This window comes from Zea mays, chromosome 1 (genome assembly GCF_902167145.1).
Source record: "Zea mays cultivar B73 chromosome 1, Zm-B73-REFERENCE-NAM-5.0, whole genome shotgun sequence".
Classification (NCBI taxonomy): Eukaryota; Viridiplantae; Streptophyta; class Magnoliopsida; order Poales; family Poaceae; genus Zea; species Zea mays.
The window spans coordinates 196,934,739-196,958,816 of record NC_050096.1 but is presented as its reverse complement, the minus strand read 5'-3'; the positions used below and the strand labels follow the sequence as shown (position 1 = coordinate 196,958,816).

At 49.6% G+C, this 24,078-nt stretch overlaps 1 protein-coding gene and 1 long non-coding RNA gene across 2 annotated transcripts; both read left to right on the top strand.

Annotated features, from left to right (window-relative positions):
• The first annotated feature begins 1,075 nt into the window (after window positions 1-1,075).
• On the top strand, window positions 1,076-5,459 carry LOC103642707 (uncharacterized). The gene is made up of 4 exons (XM_035964211.1): window positions 1,076-1,906; window positions 2,000-2,114; window positions 4,085-4,230; window positions 5,216-5,459. The coding sequence occupies exons 1-3, from the start codon at window positions 1,378-1,380 to the stop codon at window positions 4,095-4,097; spliced, it is 657 nt and encodes a 218-aa protein (XP_035820104.1). The 5' UTR covers window positions 1,076-1,377; the 3' UTR covers window positions 4,098-4,230; window positions 5,216-5,459.
• Window positions 5,460-10,268: 4,809 nt separating this feature from the next.
• Window positions 10,269-19,966, top strand: LOC103642701 (uncharacterized). Its single transcript, XR_560752.3, has 4 exons — window positions 10,269-18,795; window positions 18,872-18,972; window positions 19,087-19,211; window positions 19,300-19,966. It is a non-coding gene; the product is annotated as an uncharacterized lncRNA (long non-coding RNA).
• The last annotated feature ends 4,112 nt before the right edge of the window (window positions 19,967-24,078 follow it).

Below are 24,078 nucleotides of genomic sequence, written 5' to 3'. Positions count from 1 at the left end.
CAATCACCAAAAAGGGGGAGATTGAAAGGGAATTAGGCTTACACCTAGTTCCTAAATAATTTTGGTGGTTGAATTGCCCAACACAAATCTTTGGACTAACTAGTTTGCTCTAGTATATAAGTTATACAGGTGCAAAAGGTTCACACTTAGCCAATAAAAAGACCAAGTGTTGGGTTCAACAAAAGAGCAAAGGAGCAACCAAAGGCTCCTCTGGTCTGGCGCACCGGACTGTCCGGTGTGCCACCGGACATGTCCGGTGCACCAGAGGACTCCGACTCCAAAGTCTTCTGTGACACCCCAGGTGTCAGTTTCGTGTTACGTCGCGAGATTAATCCTAATCTCGGACGCTCAGTAAAAATTTCTATTTCTCGATCGTGCCTATCTCTATTTATCAGGCTTTCTCTTGGAAGTTCACCGAATTCAGAGTTAATCGATCGCGAGAAACAGCCAATTTCGGAGCATGTTAAAACTTTTTATTTCTCGGCTCGAATGCCAACCCGTTAATCATTCTCGATTTATAAAATCTTGTCTAAAGATCATTTAATCAAAACACTCGACTATTGTTAGTGGAGCTGTGCCCGAGTCTAAATCCTCAACCTTCGATCTATGTCCAAAAATTAATCTGACTCCGTACTCTCACACGGAATACTCAGTACGTCGTCCTCTAATTATTTCTTACTCGACTCGGCCAAATATCTCATGTCCGAACCGAATTCAAACCCCCGTATCGACAGCGATTTTAAATTATCACACTTCGCCTTCTTCGACTAAAAATCCGAAAGCTGATCAAATCTCAGGATGATTTATTTTCGAATCACGTGTAGGGAATTATTTTCCGAACGAATTCAAATCAGACTCTCAGCCGAGTTAATCGCTCAATCGTCCATTCGTCCGAACTGTATTTCGCTTTGTTCTCTGTTGAGACAAAATCCGCGAGAGCATTTTATTCCGAAAAATAAATTTAGCGCAGCCCGATTACATGTTTTGGGCCAGCCCAACCCAGCCCACTAAGCAACCCTAACCCTAGGGTTTCTCTATAAATAGCAGCCCTCTCTCCTTGCACATGGTTATTTTGCACTCCCACCCCTCAAAAAATTTCCAGCCGCCACAGCTTTTCCCTGCCTTTCTTCTTCACGGCAGCAACAACCATCAGGGAGCCGTGCTCCTCCCATGGCGCCTCCTCTCCTTCCCTTCCTCGAGCAAGCCAGCAGCAGGCGCCTCTCCCCTTCAGGCATGGCAGCGGCTTCTTCTCCTCCCCTCTATTCTCCTGGGCGTGTGCAGTAGCTCCATGGCTGCCGAGCTCTTATCCATGGCGCGGCTCCCCTGTTCCCCTGCGTCTCCCTCCTCTCCGGCTTCCCTCGCGCAGCGGCAGCAAGCATGGAGCTTGGCTCCTCTCCCCTGCGCCCTACCTTTTTCCATAGAAAGCAGCAGGAGCTCCACCTCCCATGGCGCCCTTTTTTTTCAGCCGTGCAGCTCCCTACTCCATGCCGATGCCCCTTCTCTTCCCCTGCTCGTTCTCCCTCGCGCAACAGCAGCCGGGTCTTCTTCCTCCCCTGCTGTCCACGGCGCGCAGCAAACAGGGAGCTCAGCTCCATCTCCCCTCACGGCAGGACACAGCAGCAGCTCGCCCCGCCTCTCCTCGCAGACGCAGCCCTCTCCCATGGCGCGCTGCAGCAGATGCCGTGGAGCATTCCCTCCATGCATTGCGACTCGGTTTCCTTCCTGCGTGTGTGCTGCTGCGCCTGCGCCATTGATGCTTGCTGGGTGCTCGACAAAATGTGCAGCAGCCCCGACGGCTCCGCGCGCTGTCGGCTTGCTGTTTTATTGCGCAGTGAGCAGCACGCCGTGATGCCCGTCGGTGGTTTGCTGTTTTTGCGCAGCCCCGCCGCCGTCGTCGTTCGCCCCGGTGAGACCGCGACGCTCCTTTCTCGATTCCGCATCGACGTTATTTTTCTATGATTAATCATGAATGTGTGCTGCTTTGTTTTGTTTTGTGGAGGAGAGGAACCCCGTGTTTGGCGTGGAGAAGAAGGCAAGCCGCTCGTCGATGTTTGTAGCGATGCACAAATCGGAATCACCGTCATTCTTGCAAACGTCGATTGGGTTTGTTTATGGTGAGCCGATGCATGTCGCTCTCGATTGACTTGATTAATAAATTATATAGATGTGGTTGAAATGTTTTGGCGGTAGGTCGTAATATGGTCGTGCTCATGATTTCGAGATAGAGATTGGTGGTCGTCGATTCGTATAAATTTGGTCGATGTGGTGCGTGTTTAAAAATTGTATTGGTATAGATTGAAGTTTGTGGTGAATGCATTGATTTATTGTGGATGGTAGTCCTAACGCACGTAATAACTTGTATAAAAATTTGTAAGTCGACTGGTAGATCCTAATTTGATTGTTTTAACTCTAACAAACGGTAAAGTATTAGAGTAATTCCAATCGCTAGAACATGGTGATTTTTGAAGAAAATAGAAGCTGAAATTTATTAATCGCTGTTTTGGACTGCACGTACTGTTTTCGGTGTGTTGTATGTTTGATGAGCTAAATTGTGTTTTCTCTAGATATATGCTATAGAAAAGTTGTAGATAACATGATTATCTTGCTTGTACTAAAATTTGACAGCCATAAACCTGATCGTTTAGGAGTTGTGCTTTTCACAAGTCCAGCACCTGAATCTGTCGAATTTCTGAACAGATTTCAGAAATTGCAATGGTTGCTTAAGTTAATGTTGAAATCAGTGATTGGTGGTCACAAGAAAATTGTGGACAACTTTATTATCTTGCTGGTGTTAAAATTTGACAGCCATAGGTCTGACAGTTTAGGAGTTATGCTTTTTACAAATTCAGTAACTGAATCTGTCCAAATTCTGTACAGATTTCAGAAATTGTATTGTTTGCTCAATTTAATGTTGCAACCTGTTCATGATCATTATAAGAAAGTTGTAGAGGCTTTTCTTATCTTGCTTGTGTTAAAATTTCATAACTATAGGCCTGACGGTTTAAGAGTTATGAATTTTACAAACTGCTTGCTGTGTTCTGTCCACCGTCAGAAACAGATTTCGAAAACTGTGTTGTTTGATTTAGTTAAACATTAAATCACTTCTTAGTGATTATAAAAGTGATGTAGTGCTTTTGCTGAGCTTTCCAAAAAGTCTTAGATCACTCTTTTTGGTGGTCTGAAGCTTGAGTTATGAATGTTTCAAATATGAAGACTGAATCTGTCCAGTTCTGGACAGCAAAGTCTTATAGTGATGTTTATCCTTAGTTAAATATTGAATCACCTTGAGATGTTTATAAATGATATGTAGACAATTTAATTAGCTTTCCAGAAAGTCTAGGATCACCTTGTTTGGATGCCTGAATCTTCAGTTATGATTTTTTAAAGTCATAAGTCTGAATCTGTCCAAATCTGGACAGCGCTGTTGTATTAGCACGTTTTGACCTTGCTAAGTGTTGAATCATGTTGTGATGAAAATACCAAAGTTGTAGTTCACTTTTTAAGCTTTCCAGAAAGTCCTAGTTTGATATTTTTGGACTAATAATTGAAGAGTTATGATTAAAACAAGTGACTGCTGTATTGCTGTCCAAAAAATTCTGCTAGTGCTTATTTAGTTGTTAGTTCACCCTTTTGGCTAAAAATGGTTGGTTAGCACTAAATTAATGTAGATTTGCCATGATTAAGCTTAATAATGCACGCGTGTCATGTTTTGTATGTTTCTTGCTGTAGTTGATTGTGATATAGGAGTCTATCGACATTGATGCATAGGTCCTCTATTGAACTTGTGTTGGGATGCTTTTTGTGTGCTTAATAGAAGAACTAATGAAAAGTCGTAGCTAATTAAATAAATGCTCATACTTGTGATGTCCTGTGTGTGTTGGTTAATTATAGGTAGTAATCGTCGTCCTTCCAGTGGTATTGATGTGGTGCGCTCGATAGAGTGTAGATAGCTAATGCTAGCATGTGGTTGGTTACGGTGTCTTAAAATTAAGTGCCTAGCTCGCTACCGTGTGTCTTTATATATCCTGTGCTACCTTGTGCTATTCCATTATATTCATACATATGCATCTTGCACCTCATATAGGACCGAGAGATGATGATCGAGCCAGTGATGTGGTGCCAACCACAAGACGCAGTTGGTAGACGACCCGAAGGATGGACATAACCAGTGGATGCTCGCCAAGCGAGTACCTCCCCCCCAACAAACACTACTTAAGTGTTAAATTAAAGGCAAGCCCCGGTTTTATACATAACCTGTTATTTATGCTATTTTACTTCACTTAATGATTGTAGGATTGATTGTGCACTTAAGTGTAGGAACTGTTTGAAACCCTAGTTGCATGATCTCAGGATTTCCTATTGAGATGAATACTAGTATGCTAGGTCGAGTAGCTGCTTTATTAAGTAGGATCTCGGTAGAAGACGAGTGATTTTTCTAGCACTCGCGCGAGATCAGGACATTGATTGTATCCACTTTCATATCGAACTAATGTTGGTTGTGGGCAACAATCCATGGGGATTGGTTGTCCACGGGATAAAAAGTTGAATAAGGATTAAGGTGTGGTACCGTGAGTCAAGCGTTTGAACGTACTAAACACATACCGAGAAATATGGTAAATCGGTAAGCCTAGTACCTGAGTGAACCTGCCCGCAGACTTTACCCCTCACGCGACCTGAGACGTGGTCTCCCATTCCGGTTATGGTGGGTACAAGTGCGGTCACTGCACGACGGCCAGTCGGGGTCAGTGGGGCATTGTACGCCAAGGCGGTGAGCCCTGATCTGTTGCCAGGGAATCGATGGGGACGGTTGATGTGTGTGGGGACGGAGTGCCCCTGCATGTCGTGTGTTTAGGTTTACCTTGCAAGGATAAAAACTCGATTCGAATCGTCTGCTTCTCGCAGCTAATGAGACTGCTTGATCCATGCTGCTACATTGAGTAATAAGTGGAACTGTGTTGAGATGATACAAGATGTTGATTGCTAAAAATGCTTGTCACTATGAATGAGTAGATAGTACACTTTTAGCCTTAAGAGAGTCACACTTAATTTTGACAAAGTTAAAATCTTGATTTAGAAACTCAGCTAGTGCTTTTGGCAACCAAACCCCTCAGCCAAACAGCTGCATATCTAGAGGTAGAGGAGTAGACTCCTCACACCGGGTAAGTCTAGCTGAGTATTAGTATACTCAGCCTTGCTTGTGGCACAATTTTTGTAGGTACCTCCTTGCTTTGGTTGTTGGTGTGACTTGGCCTTCATCCCTGCCACCGGGATAGATGGTCGAGTGGGTTATTGCTTCCGCAGGAGAGGACCAGGTGGAGTAGCGTGGCCAGGCTTCGCCATGTTACTCGGTTTTCTCCGTTAGTTATTCCCGCTGCATTAAAATTTATGGTTATTATTTCTGAAACTCCAATAATGTAATCACTAATGATACTTATCAAATTTGTGGTATTATGTTTTATTGTATTTCTCTGTGCCTCACCTTCGAGTGAGCTAGTGGTATTCGATCCTGGTTAAGTGGCTTTATCGGACTAGATCCGAGGGACTGACGTTTTATTCCGATTTAAGTGTGGTCTAGCCTCTAAGGCGGGACTTAGGCACTTAAGTTGGAATAATTCGGGCGGTTCCGCCACATCTTCGCTCTCGGGAATTTCCGGAGGCCTCTCCACTACAATTCACCGGACTGTCCGGTGTGCACCGGACATGTCCGGTGCTCCAAGGAAAGGAGGCCTAAGGAACTCGCCAGCCTCGGGTTTTCACTCCAGCCGCTCCGCTAAAATTCACCGGACTGTCCGGTGTACACCGGACAGTCCGGTGTAACAGCGGGCCAACGGCTACTTCAGGCGCCAACGGCTACCTGCAGCGCATTTAATGCGCGCCAGAAGCGCGCAGTCGTCAGGCACGCGGGAGCAGGCGCACCGGACATTGAACAGTACATGTCCGGTGTGCACCGGACATCAAAGCGGGCCCAGAAGACAGAACCCCAACGGTCGATCCAACGGCTAGTTGGTGACGTGGCTGTCGCACCGGACATGTCCGGTGTGCACCGGACTGTCCGGTGCACCATACGACAGACAGCTCCACCAACGGTCATGTTTGGTGGTTGGGGCTATAAATACCCCAACCACTCCACCATTCATGGCATCCAAGTTTTCCAGCTTCCAACTACTATACAAGAGCTAGCATTCATTGCAAAGCACACCAAAAAGAGATCAAATCCTCTCCCAACTCCACACAAAGCCCTAGTGACTAGTGAGAGTGATTTGTAGTGTTTATTTGAACTCTTGCACTTGGATCGCTTCTTTTTCTTTGGCATTCTTTCTTGTGATCAAACACTCACTTGTAATTGAGGCAAGAGACACCAATTGTGTGGTGGTCCTTGCGGGAAGTTTTGATTCCCAAGTGATTTGAGAAAGAGAAGCTCACTCGGTCCGAGGGACCGTTTGAGAGAGGGAAGGGTTGAAAGAGACCCGGCCTTTGTAGCCTCCTCAACGGGGAGTAGGTTTGAGAGAACCGAACCTCGGTAAAACAAATCCGCATGTCTCACTTCATTATTCGCTTGCGATTTGTTTTGCGCCCTCTCTCGCGGACTCTATTATATTACTAACGCTAACCCGGCTTGTAGTTGTGATTATTTTTGAGAATTTCAGTTTCGCCCTATTCACCCCCCCTTAGGCGACTTTCACTTAGAAATGAAGAAAATAGAAAGAAAAATAAAAAAGAAAAAGAATAAAAGCTTACCTGGGCCGACTGCTTCATTTCGGCCCACCTAAGGTGACTCTCGCGCCAGCCCACTCGAGCCACGCTGCGCAACGCCCACTGAGGACTGGGGCCCGCGGGTCAGTTCCTCATCCCGCGCGCGCGCTCGATGCCTCTGCCGCGCGGGGCCAGCTCGTCAGCCACTCCGACCCCTTCACTCAGCTCGCGCACGCCTCGCTGACTCGTGGACCCAAGCCGTCGGACTCCTTTTCATCTCCACGCGCGTCGGGTGACTTCCATGTGGGGCCCTGGTGTCAGGGTTATCCCCTCTGCTGTCAGCTCGCGCGCGCTGCTAACAACCTCGCCGGGATCTTCGCGCTGATGGATCGGGAGGGGGAAACGGCTTACAGGGCCACGTCCGTGGGTATTTGAGCCGCCCCTCCTTGCCCCTCTCATCCACCCGCAAACTCCCCACCATACTCGCCACACTCGCGATCCGAAGGTCGGGCGCGCCATTGCCGTAAAGGGCGGGAGAAAGGGGGAGCTCTGTTGCAGCCGTTCTTCACCGACGTGGTAAATTGGGGGCGTGCGACTGCCCTACCACTTTCGTGGCATCCTCGTGGACAAAATTGGCATCGCCGCGGCATAAAGCGAAGCTCGAATCAACCGAGGATTCCTCACCGGGTTGGGCGGTCACCATGGCCACACCTCACCGTGGCCGAAGCTTGGCGCAGCGAAAACCGTGGTAAACATCCCATCCCTCGCTTGTACTTCATACCCCCATCGTGTTGCACCAACTCGAATTGAAGTTAGCTTACAAGAACCCCTGGAATTACTCACCGGAATCTATGCGCCGCCGCGGACCCGCTCTACTCCGTGGCCAGGGCGGTAACATCAGTCAAACATTAAATTGGGGGCTCTATCGGGTTCGCCCTACCTTTGGCTTAGTGTGGCTTGGTTGGATTGGAAACTCGGGCGGCGTGTGGCCGAATCGCACAAATCCGGCGATGGTCCGCCGTGTGCCCTGGGCGGCGCCACCTTAGCTCGACAAAGGAATTGGGGGAGACATCTGGGTCGTCCGTCTGTTGATCGACGGCTCGGATTAGAAGATCGCGTACCGTTTCATCCTAACCGTTGTGCGCCGTCGATCTGTGGATGATCGGCTTAGGTTTGATTTGGGGTATTTAGATTTGTGGCCGTTGGATCCATAGTCGACGCACACGATTAGATCTGGGTGGCGTCTTGGCTTCGGGCCCTCGGATCTTGATCCAGTGGCCATTATTCAATACCGGTTCATATAACACTTGATCTATTTTGAGCCCTAGATTCCTGATCGGATGGCTCAGATTAGAAGTTACCCCTTCGCGGGTACGTTTTATAAAAGAGCCCCCGCAGAATCATAAAACCAACCCGCCGTCCTCACTCACTATTTATTGAGTCTAGGGAATCTTCTGCACTAGCCCCTGACCTATCTAGGAATCGAGGCCCAGTCCAGAGCACGTTTAAAATGTATAAATGAATTAGTAAATGTATTTTTAATACAAAAATAATTCCTAGAACTTAGTTAATTCATAGAAAATTCATTTTAGCTCCAAATTTAGCCATTCCAATTTCTAAAATTTTGTAATAATATTCTTTATCATTTAGTATCACTGTTTTGACATGAAAGCAGTAATAAAATTAATTTGTCATTTAATTCTATTTTAAGCACATTAAATCTTAGAAAATTCATAACTTGAATTCTATAACTCCAAATTTAGTGATTCCAGTTCCTATGATCTCATTTTAATGTGTAGATTTTTACTGTATATTTTATTCATCTGTTTGGTGTGATGTTGATCTTGGCTATACTATGTATGTATTGTGTTGATGCGAGTAGACGAGCAAGCCACTGTGGAAACTGAGGTTCAACAAGTAGAGATAGCTGAGCAGGAGCTCATTGAAGGCAAGTTGTGTCCTTGATCACTTACTTTTCCCAGCCATGTTCTTATTAATTTTAATGATCTGCATAGGTTAATTTTGATGGGAGCCTTTATGTTACCCAGTTTTGATTACCTCTATACCTTGTTCACCCCTGAAACATTTTTGGGTAGTACTTGCTATTGCTTTATGTGGATTGGGTATGGAGATACACTACTCAGGATTATTTTGTTATTATCTTGTTATTATTACTGTTCATGTTAAGATCATTAAATTAATGGGAACATGGAGCGACCACCCGGGAAAACAGTGCTACCACAAGGGTTTAATGGGACGCCCTTGGCTGATTAACTAGGAAAGCTAGTGGAGGGCTACCTTACCCGAAAGGGGCAAGGGCAGTAGGGGAGTGGTCAGTGTAGGGAGGTCCTTGTTTGATTTTGCTGCGATGGCGGTCAGGCAAGAACCCTGCACTGGAGCTTCCTATAAACTGTAGCGGGTAGTCTGAAGCTAGTGGAACTTTGTAAAGGCCTCGTAGTGTTACCCTGCCTCGCTTCCTTGGTAGAGGTGTATGGGATTCATGACCCCTTGGCAGATGGGTAACACGGCTTGTGGGTAAAGATGCGCAACCTCTGCAGAGTGTAAAACTAGTATACTAGTCGTGCTCACGGTCATGAGCGGCTCGGACCCTCACATGATTAATTATGGAACTTAAATTCAATTTGACATTTGCATCGCATTTGGGATTATTTTACTATTATTGTTCTTTATTATTATTAAGGTTTGGTATTTACTTACACTTAGTAATTGCTAATAAAATCTTGACCAACTTATAAAAGCAATGCTCAGCCTCAGCCTTTACTTCATTGATTAGCCTCACACTACATGAACTCCCACCTTTGGTGAGTTCATGTCACATTATTCCCCACGACTTGTTGAGCTATGAACGTATGTGAGCTCACTCTTGCTGTCTCACACCCCCCCCACAGGAGAAGAACAGGTGGTCGAAGAGGAGCCGCCTAACACTGAGGAGTTCGATCTGATCTAGGTGGCGTTTCTCAGTCGACATTGGCGCCGACGATCCTTAGTTCGTTTTATGTTTACACTTTTATTTTGTAATAAGTCTTCCGCTATGTAATAAATACTCTGATGTTTTATGACATTTATCTCTATACACTCTGTTATTATATATGTCGTCTTCTTTGGCGCATGTATGAGATGCACCCGGCTTTGTTCCTTAAAACCGGGTGTTACAGCTTTGGATCTACGCGGCCGAGACCTAGCCGCGTTCGTTCGTGAAGTGGAGGACGGGGCTGTGAGGATTGTAGGGCGGTATGCGCCGAGGACGGAGAGTCTGCGGAGTTGGGATATTCGGGGATCCAATGTTCACTTGAATCGGGTCTTTGAGTTAAACCGTTTGCCATACGGTGGTTACCCTGGAGATGACGCTGCTGCGGCTATTGACCGCCGCGGGAAAAAAACTAGTGGCTGAGGAAGGCCCTTCGCGGGAGGCTGCCCCGACCACTAAGAAGAGAAAAATAGGTACTACAGTGGGGGGGGGGGGGTTGGGGGTCTCTGACCATTTTGCTGTGGAGTTGATGGGGACTTGCGCGGCACTCGGGGGAAGGATGTCTTCGCCCGAGCTCTGGGAGTCTTTGGCGCGAATGCTGAAGGTTACCGGGGGTCGATGGCCAAGGAACGTTCCGATTCCCTGGGTGGCCGGCAAGGACATATTTACGTCTCGTTTGGCCTGTGAGATGAAGATTTTTCCTTATGGATGGAATATTGCTGCTGTTGTATCAGCAGTGATGGACAAGGATCGTCAAGATGCGGCGCGGAAGCGCCAGGTGTTTACTAGGGTCGAGGACCCTACTCGCGAGATGAAGCTAGCGCGGGGAGGCGCGAAGTCCACCGCCCCTGGCAGCAGTAAACCACCACCAACAGCGAAGCCTGCCGTCCCCGGGCCCAGCAAGTCTTCGGCGGGTTCGAGGGCTACCGCTTCTGGCGCGGGCAAGCCGCCCTCGGCTGAGCCCACGAAGGAGCGAAGGCCGTCGTCGCTGGTGCGCGCCGACGAAGTGGCGGCGGGTGGTGCCGACTTCGACACGGACATCTGCGTGGAGGATTACCTCATTGGTGAGTGTTTTTTTAGGACTAGGTCTTGAACAAGGTTATGGTGCAGGGTCGGATGCAGGGCAGCTGGCTGTTGTCCCGGCTCCGGTGGCGGACACTTCGCCTGCGACGGCGGATGGAGCGAAGGGTACTTCGCAGGACCCGTGGTCCAAATTCTGCACCAGCGGCGAGATTTCGTCGGCCGTCGCCGCCAAAGACATGGCGGGCTCGGTGTCCCAGCAGCTGAGGCATGCGTCGCGGCAGATAAAGCATGTAAGCCGTCTTGGACTTTGTTAGTTCGTTGTTCTTATGTGGTTGTGGATCTAATGGATTTTTCATGGCAGGCGGTCGCCTTCACCGACCATGTTGCGTCGGGCGCCCTGACTTTGGAGTTCGCTGCCGAGAGGCAACGGCTCGAGGGCAGGATCGAGCGCCTCCGAGCGTAGCATACGGATGCTATTTAGGACAAGTCAGCTGCGGAGAACAAGAGCCATAGGCTGGCGAAGAGGCTGGCGGCTGCGGAGGCCGACAAGGAGGATCTCAGGCATCAGTTGGTGGAGGAGAGGATGGACACGAACAAAGCTTGTGCTGAGGCACAGTATGCGCAAGCCGAGGCCAAGCTTGCGCGGGCGGAGGCCAGTCTCGCCCGCCAATGCGCCGAGGAGATGGAGACGAGGATCGGTGGCCTGCGCGACCGCCTGGACAAAATGGTGGCCTCGACGCGTGCAGAGGTCGAGCGGACGCATACGCAGCTGGTGGACGCGTACCGGGAGCTCGGTGCGCAGACCGCTCCCTTCGAAGCGCTCGGTCAGGAGGTCAGCCTCCGCTTCCTTGGGTGGCTATAAGAGGAGCTAGAGGTGGTCCCAACCATTGTGACGGGCCTCATGTCCTTCGCCTCCCTCATCACCTGCGAGGGGGCCATGAATGCCTTGTCCCGCGAGGGATGCAGGCACTTCGAGGTCTTCGACCAGTCGGACGAAGGCTTCGAGCGTGGAATCTTCCAGGTTGAGGACCCGGTGTTGAAGCGGTCGGTTGGGGCACTTTTTGGTAGGATGTGGGGCCCTCACGGTCGAGAGACTGTCCGGGAGAGGTCCGACCGGGCGATGGATCATGTAAAGGTGCATTTGTGTGATTATATGTGTGGGTATGTGTGGTTTGTTGAATGAATGTGTTATTGCTGTAGATGGCACATGATGAAGAGGTTGAGGACCTTGGTGATCTGGACAGCACGCTGCCCGAGGCATCGGAGGTGGAGCTGGCGCCGCCATACGATGCTGGCGAGGGCCCCTCGGCGACCCCTGTGCCGACTGGAGCTGGCGAAGACCTCGCGCCAGCCACTGCGCTGACGGATGAGGACGCTTCGAAGGTAGTGGGCGAACCAGCTGCCGAAGACCCAGCGGCGTCGGTCGGGCCTTCGCAGGTGGCAGAACAAGGGCTAGGGCTTTCAGTGTAAACTTTTATTTTTGTGATACTGAACCTCGGTTGCTGCGCAGGTTTCGACATTTGGGCCTGCTCAAGCAACTGCTGCTAGCAATACTGATTTTGTGGCGGCCTCAACCGTAGTGCCTGCCGATGAGAATTTATTTGGCTCTGGATCTGAATGTTTTGAGTCTGATGGTGAATCTGGGAGTTCATTTTCCTGGATGGAGGAGTCCTTGGATGAAGGCTTGGATTATTTTGCTGCGTTAGATGTGGCCGCAGTGGAGTCTTCGCCGTGTGTGGAGGGTGCTAGGGCTGCTGATCTTCCTAGTGCGAGTACTGAGTACAGGCGGCAAAGGGTGGTGTCGAAACATAGTGTGGGTGAGTTTTCGCGAAGTGGTAGGCGCCGTCGTATGGGGATGGAGCGTGGCCATCTTCGAGTAGACCGGATTGGTAAACGAGAATTGTTGTCCTCGCCGATTGGGGCGAGCATAGGTGAGGGGGATCTGCAAAATCTTTTTAAGGGTGAGGAATTGAGGATAATGTTGTTCAATTATAGGGAGATGGGTATCATCCAGAAGGTTGAGCTGATGTAGTATGTGGTGCCCTCGCCGTGTGTATGTAACTGTAATTTGTATTGTAATGCGACCTGTTGGCCGTTTTCGCACGCCTGTGCTGATCCGGCTGCACTCGTGGGCGACTTTTGCGCGGAGTATTTGTTCGGCGAGAGACTTCGATGGCGTATTTTATTGTGCTCGTCCGGCTGCACCCTTGGGCGTCTTTCGCATAGAGCGTCTTTAATGAAAGACTTCGATTGATGTACTTGGTGTGCTGCTCCGGCTGCACCCTTAGGCGACTTTTGCGCGGAGTGTCTTTTCAATAAAAGACTTCGATTATCGCACTTGTTGTGATATTCGGGCTGCACCCTTAGGCGACTTTTGCACGGAGTGTCTTTTTAATAGAAGACTTCGATTATCGCACTTGTTGTGCTATTCCGGCTGCACCCTTAGGCGACTTTTGCGCGGAGTGTCTTTTTAATAAAAGACTTCGATTATCGCACTTGTTGTGCTATTCCGGCTGCACCCTTAGGCGACTTTTGAGCGGAGTGTCTTTTTAATAAAAGACTTCGATTATTGCACTTGTTCTGCTATTCCGGTTGCACCCTTAGGCGACTTTTGCGCGGAGTGTTGCACGCGAGGGTAGTCTACGCTGTCGGTGTTTCGGGTCCGACCGCGCACCCGGGGTTACCCCTCAAGGTGCTTTCAGGAGTAGGACGGTGTTATCGACTGTAGCTCGATGGTTCGTGCTGGATGCACGAGAAACAGTGGGCAGAGGTTTACAGGTTCGAGCCGCTTTGAGATGTGTAACACCCTACGTCCTGGCGAGAGTGCTTTATGTGGTGGGTTACAAGGGAGTTCTCTAGCACTGAAAACGTAGAGAGTTGGGTGGAAGGCTAAGTAACGAGCATCTGATCTGAAAGGGTGCCCCCTAGGCCTTATATACTCGACCGTGGGGCGATACATGCAGGTATGATAACTATATGTACCTAAGAAATAGTGAACTAACTGAGTTTATCCTCCTATAATTCCGCCGACCCATCCTCGCTTGGTTCCGTTGTACGGGGCTCCTGCGCGGGAAGGTCGGGTCACTATTGTGATTATTGCTCGAATTCGTTGGGCCGTCTTGGGCTCGCGCTGATATGGCCTTGTGTCGATCCGCTTCACTGGTCGTTCCTCCCCAGGCCCACAAGGGGGATGACCTTACGAACTATGGGGCCCTTGGGCCTTTCGTGAGGCCTTTTATCCTTATAGTGGACCCGGCAGATATCTGTCCCCCACAAGCCCCCGATCTTTGGGTCGATTTTGAAATAAACGGCCCAAGGATCCTAGGTCCAACTTGCAGTCTTTGATTTTAACAAGGAATGCTTTGGAGATAAGCCTGCCGGGCCACTGCTTCTAAATTCTGAGTGATCCGATAGAAACAATTTTTCACTGCCTTTTTCTGTTTTCATCACTCGAAATTTGGTGTTATCTCAGACTCATGCTTCGGAGGTCAACATTTCTGTATCGTAGGACTTCAAAATTCATTGGGTGCACTGAAGGTGCACCCAATGGGTGTAGCCCCCGAGCTTCGAGTGGATTTTTGCAAACAATCCACTCGAAGGTCTTCACTTCAAGTATTATCAGAGATCACTTTTATCTTCTACTTGTGCTTTTTCAGAGGTCAGCCTTGTCTTGATCTTGCCCTATGCTTTAGAGGTCAGCATTTTGCTTCTTCGGGGATGATGATTCATTGGATGCACCAAAGGTGCACCCAATGGGTGTAGCCTCTGAGCTTCGAGTGGATTTTTGAAAATAATCCACTCGAAGGTCTTCATTTCGTGCCTTTTTTCCGGGAATTATCCTTCCCCTTTGCCGAATGCCTTGGAGATCAGCATTATATTATTAATACTACGCTTTGAGGCCAAGTATGCGATCTGCTCGTATTTTGTTGGATCTTGCAATTTATTTGATCTGCTACTGATTGGACGTTCGATAGATGGCCTTTGACTAGTCTTCATGTCACTTCACACTTTGATGCTTCTGTCGATTAGACTTGTACCTCATCGGCTATATTTGGCTTTCCTTTGATCCTTGCTGATATCTTTCTTCTCTCTTGAAGTATTCATTACATATACTGTTCGGATGTGACAATTTTGAAAATATACTGATAATTCCTAGGTGTCCCCCCAATGGGTGTAGGCAAGGGATGGCTTGGTACGCTGAGCGTTTAGCAAATTGCTTCTGAGTAGTAACTTGATGTGACCGCGGGTGTAATCATATTGCCCGCGTAGTTGACTGGAGTCCCAATGGGTGTCGTGTTACGTGAAACGACGTCAGCCGCCTGACGTGTCTCCAGGCGGTTTGAATTGCATATTGAATTTTTGCGACTGTTTAGTGGCCGTGGTAGGAGGTGAGCGGTTGCCTTCTTCTTCTATAAATAGTGCTCTTGCTTCTCCGGCATTTTCACATCTCTTGCTGCTGCTTACTGTTCGCTCTCTTCTCTTTCCTTTTTCATCCACCATGGGCAAGAGTAAGAAAGGTGGTAGTTCTTCGCATCGTTCTGGTGACAAACGCAAGCGCGAGCCGACTCCTCCCTTGGAGGACTTCGGCGACTCGGAGTACTCGGAGGAGAAGTTCTCCTCCGAGTCCGAGGGCTCTCTGGCTCCTGCCTCTCCCCCGGCGTCGTCTGATGATTCAGACGACTCCCAGGGACTCGCCGCGGAGGTTTGGACCTACATCCGGGCCATCGAGCGCGCCGGGCTCGAGGGCTCGGATGAGTCGGAGTACTCCTCGGACTCGTCCGAGGAGGGCGGCGGCGACGGCGATGGCGATGGAGGCGACGGCGACGGCAGCGGCGACGGCAGCGGTGACGGTGGCGAAGGCGACGGTGACGGCGGCGGCAAGGGTGGCAGCGACGACGACGGCGACAGTAGCAAGGGCGGCAGTAGCAGGGGCAGCAACAATGCCAGTGGCTAGATGCCACTGGTTTTAATTATTAGTATAGATTAGTAGTAGAAGTAGTATTAGCGGAATAATGTAGTAGTAGCTAGTAGTATAGTTAGTGAAATGTAATGTAGTAGTAGGGAAGGCATCAACTCATAATGAGTTGATTTGTAAGTTCGCTGATGCTTCCCTATAATGAAGAATGATTTCGTCCCACTTCTGTGCGCGTTATTTTGCTTTCCTGTCATTCACCGATCTCATTAATGCCTGAGGAATGTTTGGAATCATCGAATCACGCTTCTGACTGTTTTCTTCGCGATGTCAGCGCTTTGGTGGTAGCGGCTGAGTCATCTGAAATCACGTTGTTGCTTTAGGAGTGATGGTCGAGTTATTACTGGTGATGTTGGCGCTTTTTGGAGTAACAGCCGAGTGATAGTGGGCCACGTCAGTGTTTTAGACATAATGACCGAGTGACTAATGGCGACGTCGGCGTTTTAGAGGTAACAGCCGAGTCATTGATGGCGACGTCGGTGTTTTAGAGGTAATAGCCGAGTGATCGATGGCAACGTCGACGTTTTAGAGGTAACGGCCGAGTGATAACGGGCCACGCCGGCCGCTTTGGAGACAATGGCCGAGTGGAGTTTGGTAACGTCAGTGTTTTCAGAAATAACCGCTGAGTTAAAATGGACCGCGTCGGCCGCTTTGGAAATAACGGCCGAGTGATGATGTGGCATGCCCGCGCTTTAGAAATAACTGCGGGGTGATGATGTGGCACGCCAGCGTTTTAGAAATAACAGTCGGGTGATGACTGGACGCTTTTTAGATTTGGCATCTGGCTTCGGAAAACCCCATATGTACTACAGTGTCGCATGTCTCCGCATTCCGTGCCCTAGTTTTTGCTTTTCCGCAATACTGCTTTCGCTCCGCTCGTCCGCAAGGTTGAGATCGCGCCCAAGCGGAAAGCTTCGAGTTCGTCCGTCGTAGTCATTCCTCCCATCGATCCCAACAGTCAGTTGCCTTTCGCAGGTAACCATATGTCTGTTGTCTCTGAATCCGACCTTCTCCATCTTGTATCCATCGGAGTTCTTCCTCCAAAGGAGCTCTGTTCCTGGCGAATCTGCCGTGGGGTCACTGTTCCAACAGAGGACACTCACGAATCCGTCATCTACGTTCCTTTTCTCCTCCACGGTCTTGCTCTTCCCATTTCTCCTTTTTTCTGCGGTCTCCTTGATTTCTATTGCTTGAATCTGACCCATCTGAATCCCAATTCTATTCTGCAAGTTTCTATCTTTGTTCATTTATGCGAAGCTTTTCTCGGCGTTCTGCCACACTTTGGCCTGTGGAAGTATTTGTACCACTGTCGCCCTGGGATGGCTGGAGGGCAGCACCAGCTGGTGGGGGGCGCGAGCTTGGAGATGCGCCATGGGAGGAAGGCTGACTACCTCGACATCCCACTCAAGGATAGTATCAAGGGATGGCGCCTGGAATGGTTTATCATGGAGAATCATGGGAATTCTCTCCCCCCACGGTCAGGGAGACAGCCAGATGTTCGCACTCCGAGCTGGACCGAATCCCCCACAGACCAGGAAGTGGCTGAGGCAGGGGCTTTGCTGGCTGAAGTTGGATTGTTGAAAGAAAGGGGTCTGACTGCAGAGGCTGTGGTCGCTGACTTTGTTTTCAAGAACATTCAACCACTGAAAGACAGACCATATCCGGCCTATCTGTATCGAGGCTTTGCTGATTCAACTCGGATAACCAACAGAAGAATTCCTGTCGTGGACTTGGTGAGCCGGCTCGAGATGATACTCAGAGGCAAGGTGTCAAACGTCGGCGCTCCTGTTGCATACTCGGCCTGGAATCTGCCTCCTTCCAAGGCCTTTACCAGTTTTGTGTCAAATTCTCCTGCTGGTGATAGCGGTTTGGGCCTTAGAGTGCGACCCTCTCCCGAAGAAGTTAGTGCTTTGGTTGCCTCTCTTGAAGAAATTCCTGACGATGAGAGGCAGGTTCATTTTGAGGTGCCTTTGAATCCGAGTGATGCAGAGATAAGTGTCATGCTGGATATGTTAGCTGAAGATTCTTCTGATGTAGTCCCTGCTGGAACATTGGTGGTAGCGACCATCCCAGAGGCTAGCAAAGCTTTGGATATTCAGAAGTCTGACAGTGTTCGTCCGAAGCGTTCTCGCCGAGCCAATCAGCCTGCTTCTCCTGCTGAGGGGAGAAACAGAGGAAGAGACGTCTTCGTCGAGTGTCTAGTTTGGATCAGGATGCTGGTCCTTCTGTTCCTGCTGCTGAGGAAGTGCCAGTGCCTGCATTTGCTGAAGCTAATCCCAATGGGTGCAACCTGCCTGCTGTTAATGCCAATGGGTGTGACTTGGATGACGCTGACCCCAATGGGTGTACTGTCCGCGTTGTTGATGAAGATGAGGAAGGGGAGGATGAAATCCCTCTAATTCGGAAAAACAGCCGACGCTACGTAGCCAGCGGGGAAAGCAGTGGTGTTCCTTCTCCAGCTTTATCTACCCTCATCGGTCTGCAAGAATTATCTCTGACGAACTTTGATCAGACTCTTGAAGACATGGTACCAGAAGATCTGTTGTCCGAGCCAGCAGATGGTAGCATGATGGACGTTTGCACTGATGTGCCTGGTGCTGGGCTGGAGTTATCTCGGGCGGCGTCCCGCACCTCATCGACCTTGGAGCGTAGTCTTAAGGGTCAGGAGGCTGGCCTGGATTGCACTATTCCCATGGAAGTGGTTGAAGGTCCTTCAGCCTTAGAGGTGGCTGCCTCGGAGGGCTCGGCCCTCAAAGATAGCGCTGGTGCTTACCCAGCCCCCGAGGGTGTTGTCGGGGATGATCCGGCTCGGATGGGTAGCGCGAGCGATGACCTAGCCCCCGAGGGTGTCCGAGTCGGTTCTCCCTCTAACACTTCCATGGATGTTCACGTGGGATCTTCTCCTCCGCACTCTGATTCTATGACAGCAGCACGAGTTTCATGTCAAGAGGTCGCTTTAGAGGCCAGCGTACCTGATGACAGAGTTCTGACTTCTGCTGGTGACACTGACTTAGTTCCCAATGATGCAGTGCGGGTTGTTCCAGTTGGTGACCCTTCAGCAAGCCGTCAGTTGATTTCCCACGACTTGGGTGTTCCCTCATTCTTCTCCAACCTCCAGGTAACTTGGTTTCTTCTGTCCTGACTTTTATTTCAGGTAGACTGCTGTTATTATGCTCATCTGTTCTTAATGTCAGGCGTTGGTGGACGAAATGGCTGGTCGGTTGAAATAGCAGGGCACCTCTGTCCTAGAAGGGGTTTTGTCCCTAACGCATTGGAATCCAGTGCTGCTTTAGCGGTGAGTATCTGACTTGGAAATGGCAAATGCTGGTTAGTGCCCTTTGTTCCTTCATTGGCTATTTGATTAATCTGCTTTATAGCTGAACACCTTTGCTTGACTGTTTCCTGACAGATATGGCCCGGCGATATTCTGACCTTGAAGGAAGGTATTCTCAAAGTCAGGCTGAACTGGCCCAGGTTTCTGCTTCTCTGAATGATGCTAACTCCACTCTCCGTGCTCAACTTGATTCTGAAAAGGTGGCCACTGAATTGAACTTTCACTTGCCCTTATCTATTATGTTTTTAGTGCTTGCTTGACGTTGGAGAAACCGGTTCTTGTCTTCAGGAGGAGAAACGTGATCTTGCCACTTCTCGCGACAATCTGGAGAAGTTATACCGCGATGCCAGCAACTCGTTGACTATCTTGGAGAGGAGCCATCGTTTCACCATGGAGGACTTGGATAACCATTGCTATAAGCTGCAAGAGTCTCTAGATGATATGATTCGCCTCAGGCAATTGGTGTCGAACAAGGATACTGTCATCAAGGATCTGCGCGCTTCCAAAAAGTCGGTGGTCCAGGAGCTAGAAGCCGCTCGGTTGGCTGTCAAGGCCGCTGAAGATACTTCTGCTACTCTGAAGGCCTAGCGCGACAGAGCCATGGACAAAGCCGTTCGCGCGGGGCGAATCCTGATGAGGAGACCCGGCGTGGTTGTTCCCGACGACATAGTGGCAGATGTGAATGCCGCTCCCGATTCTAAGAGTCGTCCCTCCTCGTCGATTGCTCCTGAGAAAAACATTCCCAAATAGAAAACACTGTGTGCTTTGATCATGTGGTTAGTGTGCTCTGATGCTTCGTTAGAAAACGCTTTTTAGTACTGAATGCTGTTATTGCTTTCCCGTTGTTAGAATTCAACGGTATCTATAGTCGTAAAAGTAAGTGTATCATGATGGTTTTGAAATTTTTTCGTGGGGCATAGAGATCGCCCTGGGATGAATAATCGCAAACGTGCCGAATGTGTCGTGCCAATTTAAGTCGTTGCCAACTTAAATCGATCGCTCCGTTATCAGGGGTATAGTGATCACCCCGAGTCAAGTAAGCGTGAGCATGTCGCACCGTCTTAAGTCATCGCCGACTTAAGCCGATTGCTCCATTAGCAGGGTATAGTGGTCACCCCGGGTTAAGTAAGCGTGAGCATGTCGCACCATCTTAAGTCATCGCCGACTTAAGTCGATTGCTCCGTTAGCAGGGTATAGTGGTCACCCCGGGTTAAGTAAGCGTGAGCATGTCACACCGTCTTAAGTCATCGCCGACTTAAGCCGATTGCTCCGTTAGCAGGGTATAGTGGTCACCCCGGGTGAAGTAAGCGTGAGCATGTCGCACCGTCTTAAGTCATCACCGACTTAAGCCGATTGCTCCGTTAGCAGGGTATAGTGGTCACCCCGGGTTAAGTAAGCGTGAGCATGTCGCACTGTCTTAAGTCATCGCCGACTTAAGCCGATTGCTCCGTTAGCAGGGTATAGTGGTCACCCCGAGTTAAGTAAGCGTGAGCATGTCGCACCGTCTTAAGTCATCGCCGACTTAAGCCGATTGCTCCGTTAGCACGGTATAGTGGTCACCCCGAGTTAAGTAAGAATGTAGGTTGATAGTGAACAACTTGAGTGCTCTTGAAGTCTTTTTATTGATGATATATTTCCCAATTTACAGAATACATTGCCGTCCCGATAGCTTTTGGGGTATAGCTAGGGGTAAAACTTCCTGAGATGTTCTATGTTCCATGAGTTCCCAACTTCTGTGCCATCCATCTGTGTGAGACGATATGATCCAGGCCAAGTGACTTCAGCTACTATGAATGGTCCTTCCCATAGACGTGACAATTTGTGCCGCCCCTCCCCCGTTAGAATTCGGCGGAGGACGAGATCTCCCACTGCGAAGGATCGATGTCGTATGGCCTTATCGTGATAGCGCCTCAGAGTTTGCTGATACCGCGCTGATTGAATCACCGTGTTCAGTCGTTCTTCTTCGAGTACATCAACATCCTCCAGCCTAGAAGCCTCAGCTTCTGCTATGTTTTCAAAGATTAACCTTGGCGCCCCAAACTTGAGATCAGCAGGTAGCACTGCCTCCGAACCATAGACCATGAAGAAAGGAGTGTTTCCATGCAGGGCTCGACTAGGTTGAGTTCTCAGGCTCCAAATGACGTACGGCAGCTCTCTGATCCACTTTCCTGCGAACTTTTCATTCTTGTCGAAGACTTTCTTCCTGAGCGCCTCCAATATCATCCTGTTGGCTCTTTCTACCTGCCCGTTGGTTCTTGGGTGCGCCACCGAGGCATATTTGATCTGAATGCTCTTTTGCTCGCAGAAATCGAAGAACTCTGAGCTTGTGAAGTTGGATCCTAGGTCGGTTATGATGTTATTTGGTATTCTAAACCTGAATATTATATCTTGTATGAATTCCACTGCCTTAGCTGAAGTTAGAGAAGCAATGGGTTTGAATTCTATCCATTTAGTGAATTTGTCGATAGCAACTAGTACATGAGTGTATCCTCCTTGAGCTTTTTTGAAAGGTCCAATCATATCCAACCCCCAGCATGCGAACGGCCAAATTACGGGTATGGTTTGTAGTTGCTGTGCCGGTAGATGCTGCTGTTTTGACAAGTACTGGCAGGCTTCGCACCTCTGAACTAACTCAGCTGCATCACTCTTTGCTGTTGGCCAATAGAAACCCGATATGAAAACCTTCCCAACCAGGGTCCTGGAGGCTACATGTACCCCACATTGCCCAGCATGAACCTCTTCTAGAAGTTGTTTTCCAGTAGCTGAGAGAATACATTTCATGAGGACTCCTGATGCGCCCCTTCTGTATAGCGTTTCCCCAATGAGTGTATAGTGACCTGACTGTCTTGCAATCCGTTCTACTGTATTTTTGTCATGTGGTTCCTCCTCATTTCTTATGTACTTGATAATCAGTTCCCTCCAGTCATCAGAATCTGACTCTGGTTGGCTCAGAGCGTTGCATTCTCCCACCTGATCCATTGAAATGCTCGGGCGCGATACTTCTTGGATGAAAACTCCAGGCGGGACCTGAGTCCAACTGGATCCTAGTTTAGACAATGCATCAGCTGCTGCGTTGCGGTCTCTTTCCACATGATGAAATTCCAAACCTTCAAATTTGTCTTCTAGTTTCCGAACAGCAGTGCAATATTTTTGAAAGGGAATTAGGCTTACACCTATTTCCTAATTGATTTTGGTGGTTGAATTGCCCAACATAAATAATTGGACTAACTAGTTTGCTCTAGTCTATAAGTTCTACAGGTGCCAAATGTTCACAAAAAGTCAATAAAAAGACCAAGAATGGGTTCAAACAAAGAGAGCAAGGGACAACCGAAGGCTGCCCTGGTCTGGCGCACCAGACTGTCCAGTGTGCCACCGAACAGTGACTGGACAGTGTTCGGTGCACCAGGGGACTCCAAGCTAAACTCTTCACCTTCGGGAAATCTCAGAGGCGCTTCGCTATAATTCACCGGACTGTCCGGTGCACCACCGGACAATGTCCGGTGCCCCAGGGGAGAGCGACTCTGAACTCGCCAGCTTCGGGAATCCGCTCCGCTAAAATTCACCAGACTGTCCGGTGAGTCACCGGACAGTGTTCGGTGCACACCGGACTGTCCGGTGAGCCAGCGGGGCAACGGCTACTTCGCGCGCAATGGTCGACTGCAACGCATTAAATGCGCGTCTGCGCGCGCAGAGGAGCAGAGCACGCGCGGGTGGCACACCGGACAGCCTACAGGGCCTGTCCGGTGCACCACCGGACAGCCAGGCGGGCCCACAAGACAGAGCTCCAACGGTCGAACCCTAACGGTCTGCTGACATGGCTGGCGCACCGGACAGTGTCCGGTGGCGCACCGGACTGTCCAGTGCGCCATGCGACTGCAGCCTTCCAACGGCCACTTTGTGGTGGTTGGGGCTATAAATACCCCAACCACCCCACATTCATGGCATCCAAGTTTTCCACCTTCCAACTACTTACAAGAGCTCTAGCATTCAATTCTAGACACACCAAAGAGATCAAATCCTCTCCCAATTCCACTGAAAGCTTTAGTGATTAGAGAGAGGGATTGTTGTGTTCATTTGAGCTCTTGCGCTTGGATTGCTTCTTTTTCTCATTCTTTCTTGCGATCATCTCAATTGTAATCAAGGCAAGAGACACCAATTGTGTGGTGGTCCTTGCGGGGAAGTTTGGTTCCCGTTTGATTGAGAAGAGAAGCTCACTCGGTCCGAGGGACCGTTTGAGAGAGGGAAAGGGTTGAAAGAGACCCGGTCTTTGTGACCACCTCAACGGGGAGTAGGTTTGAGAGAACCAAACCTCGGTAAAACAAATCCTTGTGTCTCACTTCTTTATTCGCTTGCGATTTGTTTTTACGCCCTCTCTCGGACTCGCATTATATTTCTAATGCTAACCCGGCTTGTAGTTGTGATTAAGTTGTTAAATTTCAGTTTCGCCCTAATCACCCCCCCTCTAGGCGACTTTCAATTCGTATCAGAGCCCAGTACTTCATTAGAGCCTAACCGCTCGAAGTGATGTCGGGAGATCACGCCAAGAGGGAGATGGAGACCGGTGACACACTACAGGAATCAGGAAGATTCCCGTCGGCCATTTTAATTCCCGTCGGCCCGAGCTCGGGCCGACGGGAATTAAATAACTCCCGTCGGCTCCATTCCAGCCCACGGGCTTTATTTTAACTCCCGTCGGCCAGCCGCCAGCCGACGGGCTTTATTTTAATTCCCGTCGGCCCAGCCACCAGCCGACGGGCTTTAGTTTAACTCCCGTCGGCCCAGCCGCAAGCCGACGGGAGTTAACTAATTCCCGTCGGCCCTGACGCCAGCCGACGGGAATTAATTCTTTATGTGCCCGACGCCGCCGCCGCGCGGCTCATTTTCTCGCTTGTCTCTCTCGGTTTCACGCCGCCGCCGCTCACCACCGCCCCCGACGCCGGCCGCCGCTCACCACCGACGCCGGCCAGCCGCCCGCGGCCTAGAGCGCGCCCGCCGCCGCCCCGGGAGCGCCGCCCCCAACCGTCACCGCCCCGGCGTCGTAGCGCCGCCCGCCGCCGCCCCCGTAGT

Excerpts from the sequence above, each read along its gene's own strand:
- LOC103642707 (XM_035964211.1), top strand. The coding sequence starts at position 1,378 with ATGGAGCTTGGCTCCTCTCCCCTGCGCCCTACCTTTTTCCATAGAAAG. Across the intron at positions 1,907-1,999 it reads CGCCGTCGTCGTTCGCCCCG|GAGAGGAACCCCGTGTTTGG; the intron begins GTGAGACCGCGA and ends TGTTTTGTGGAG.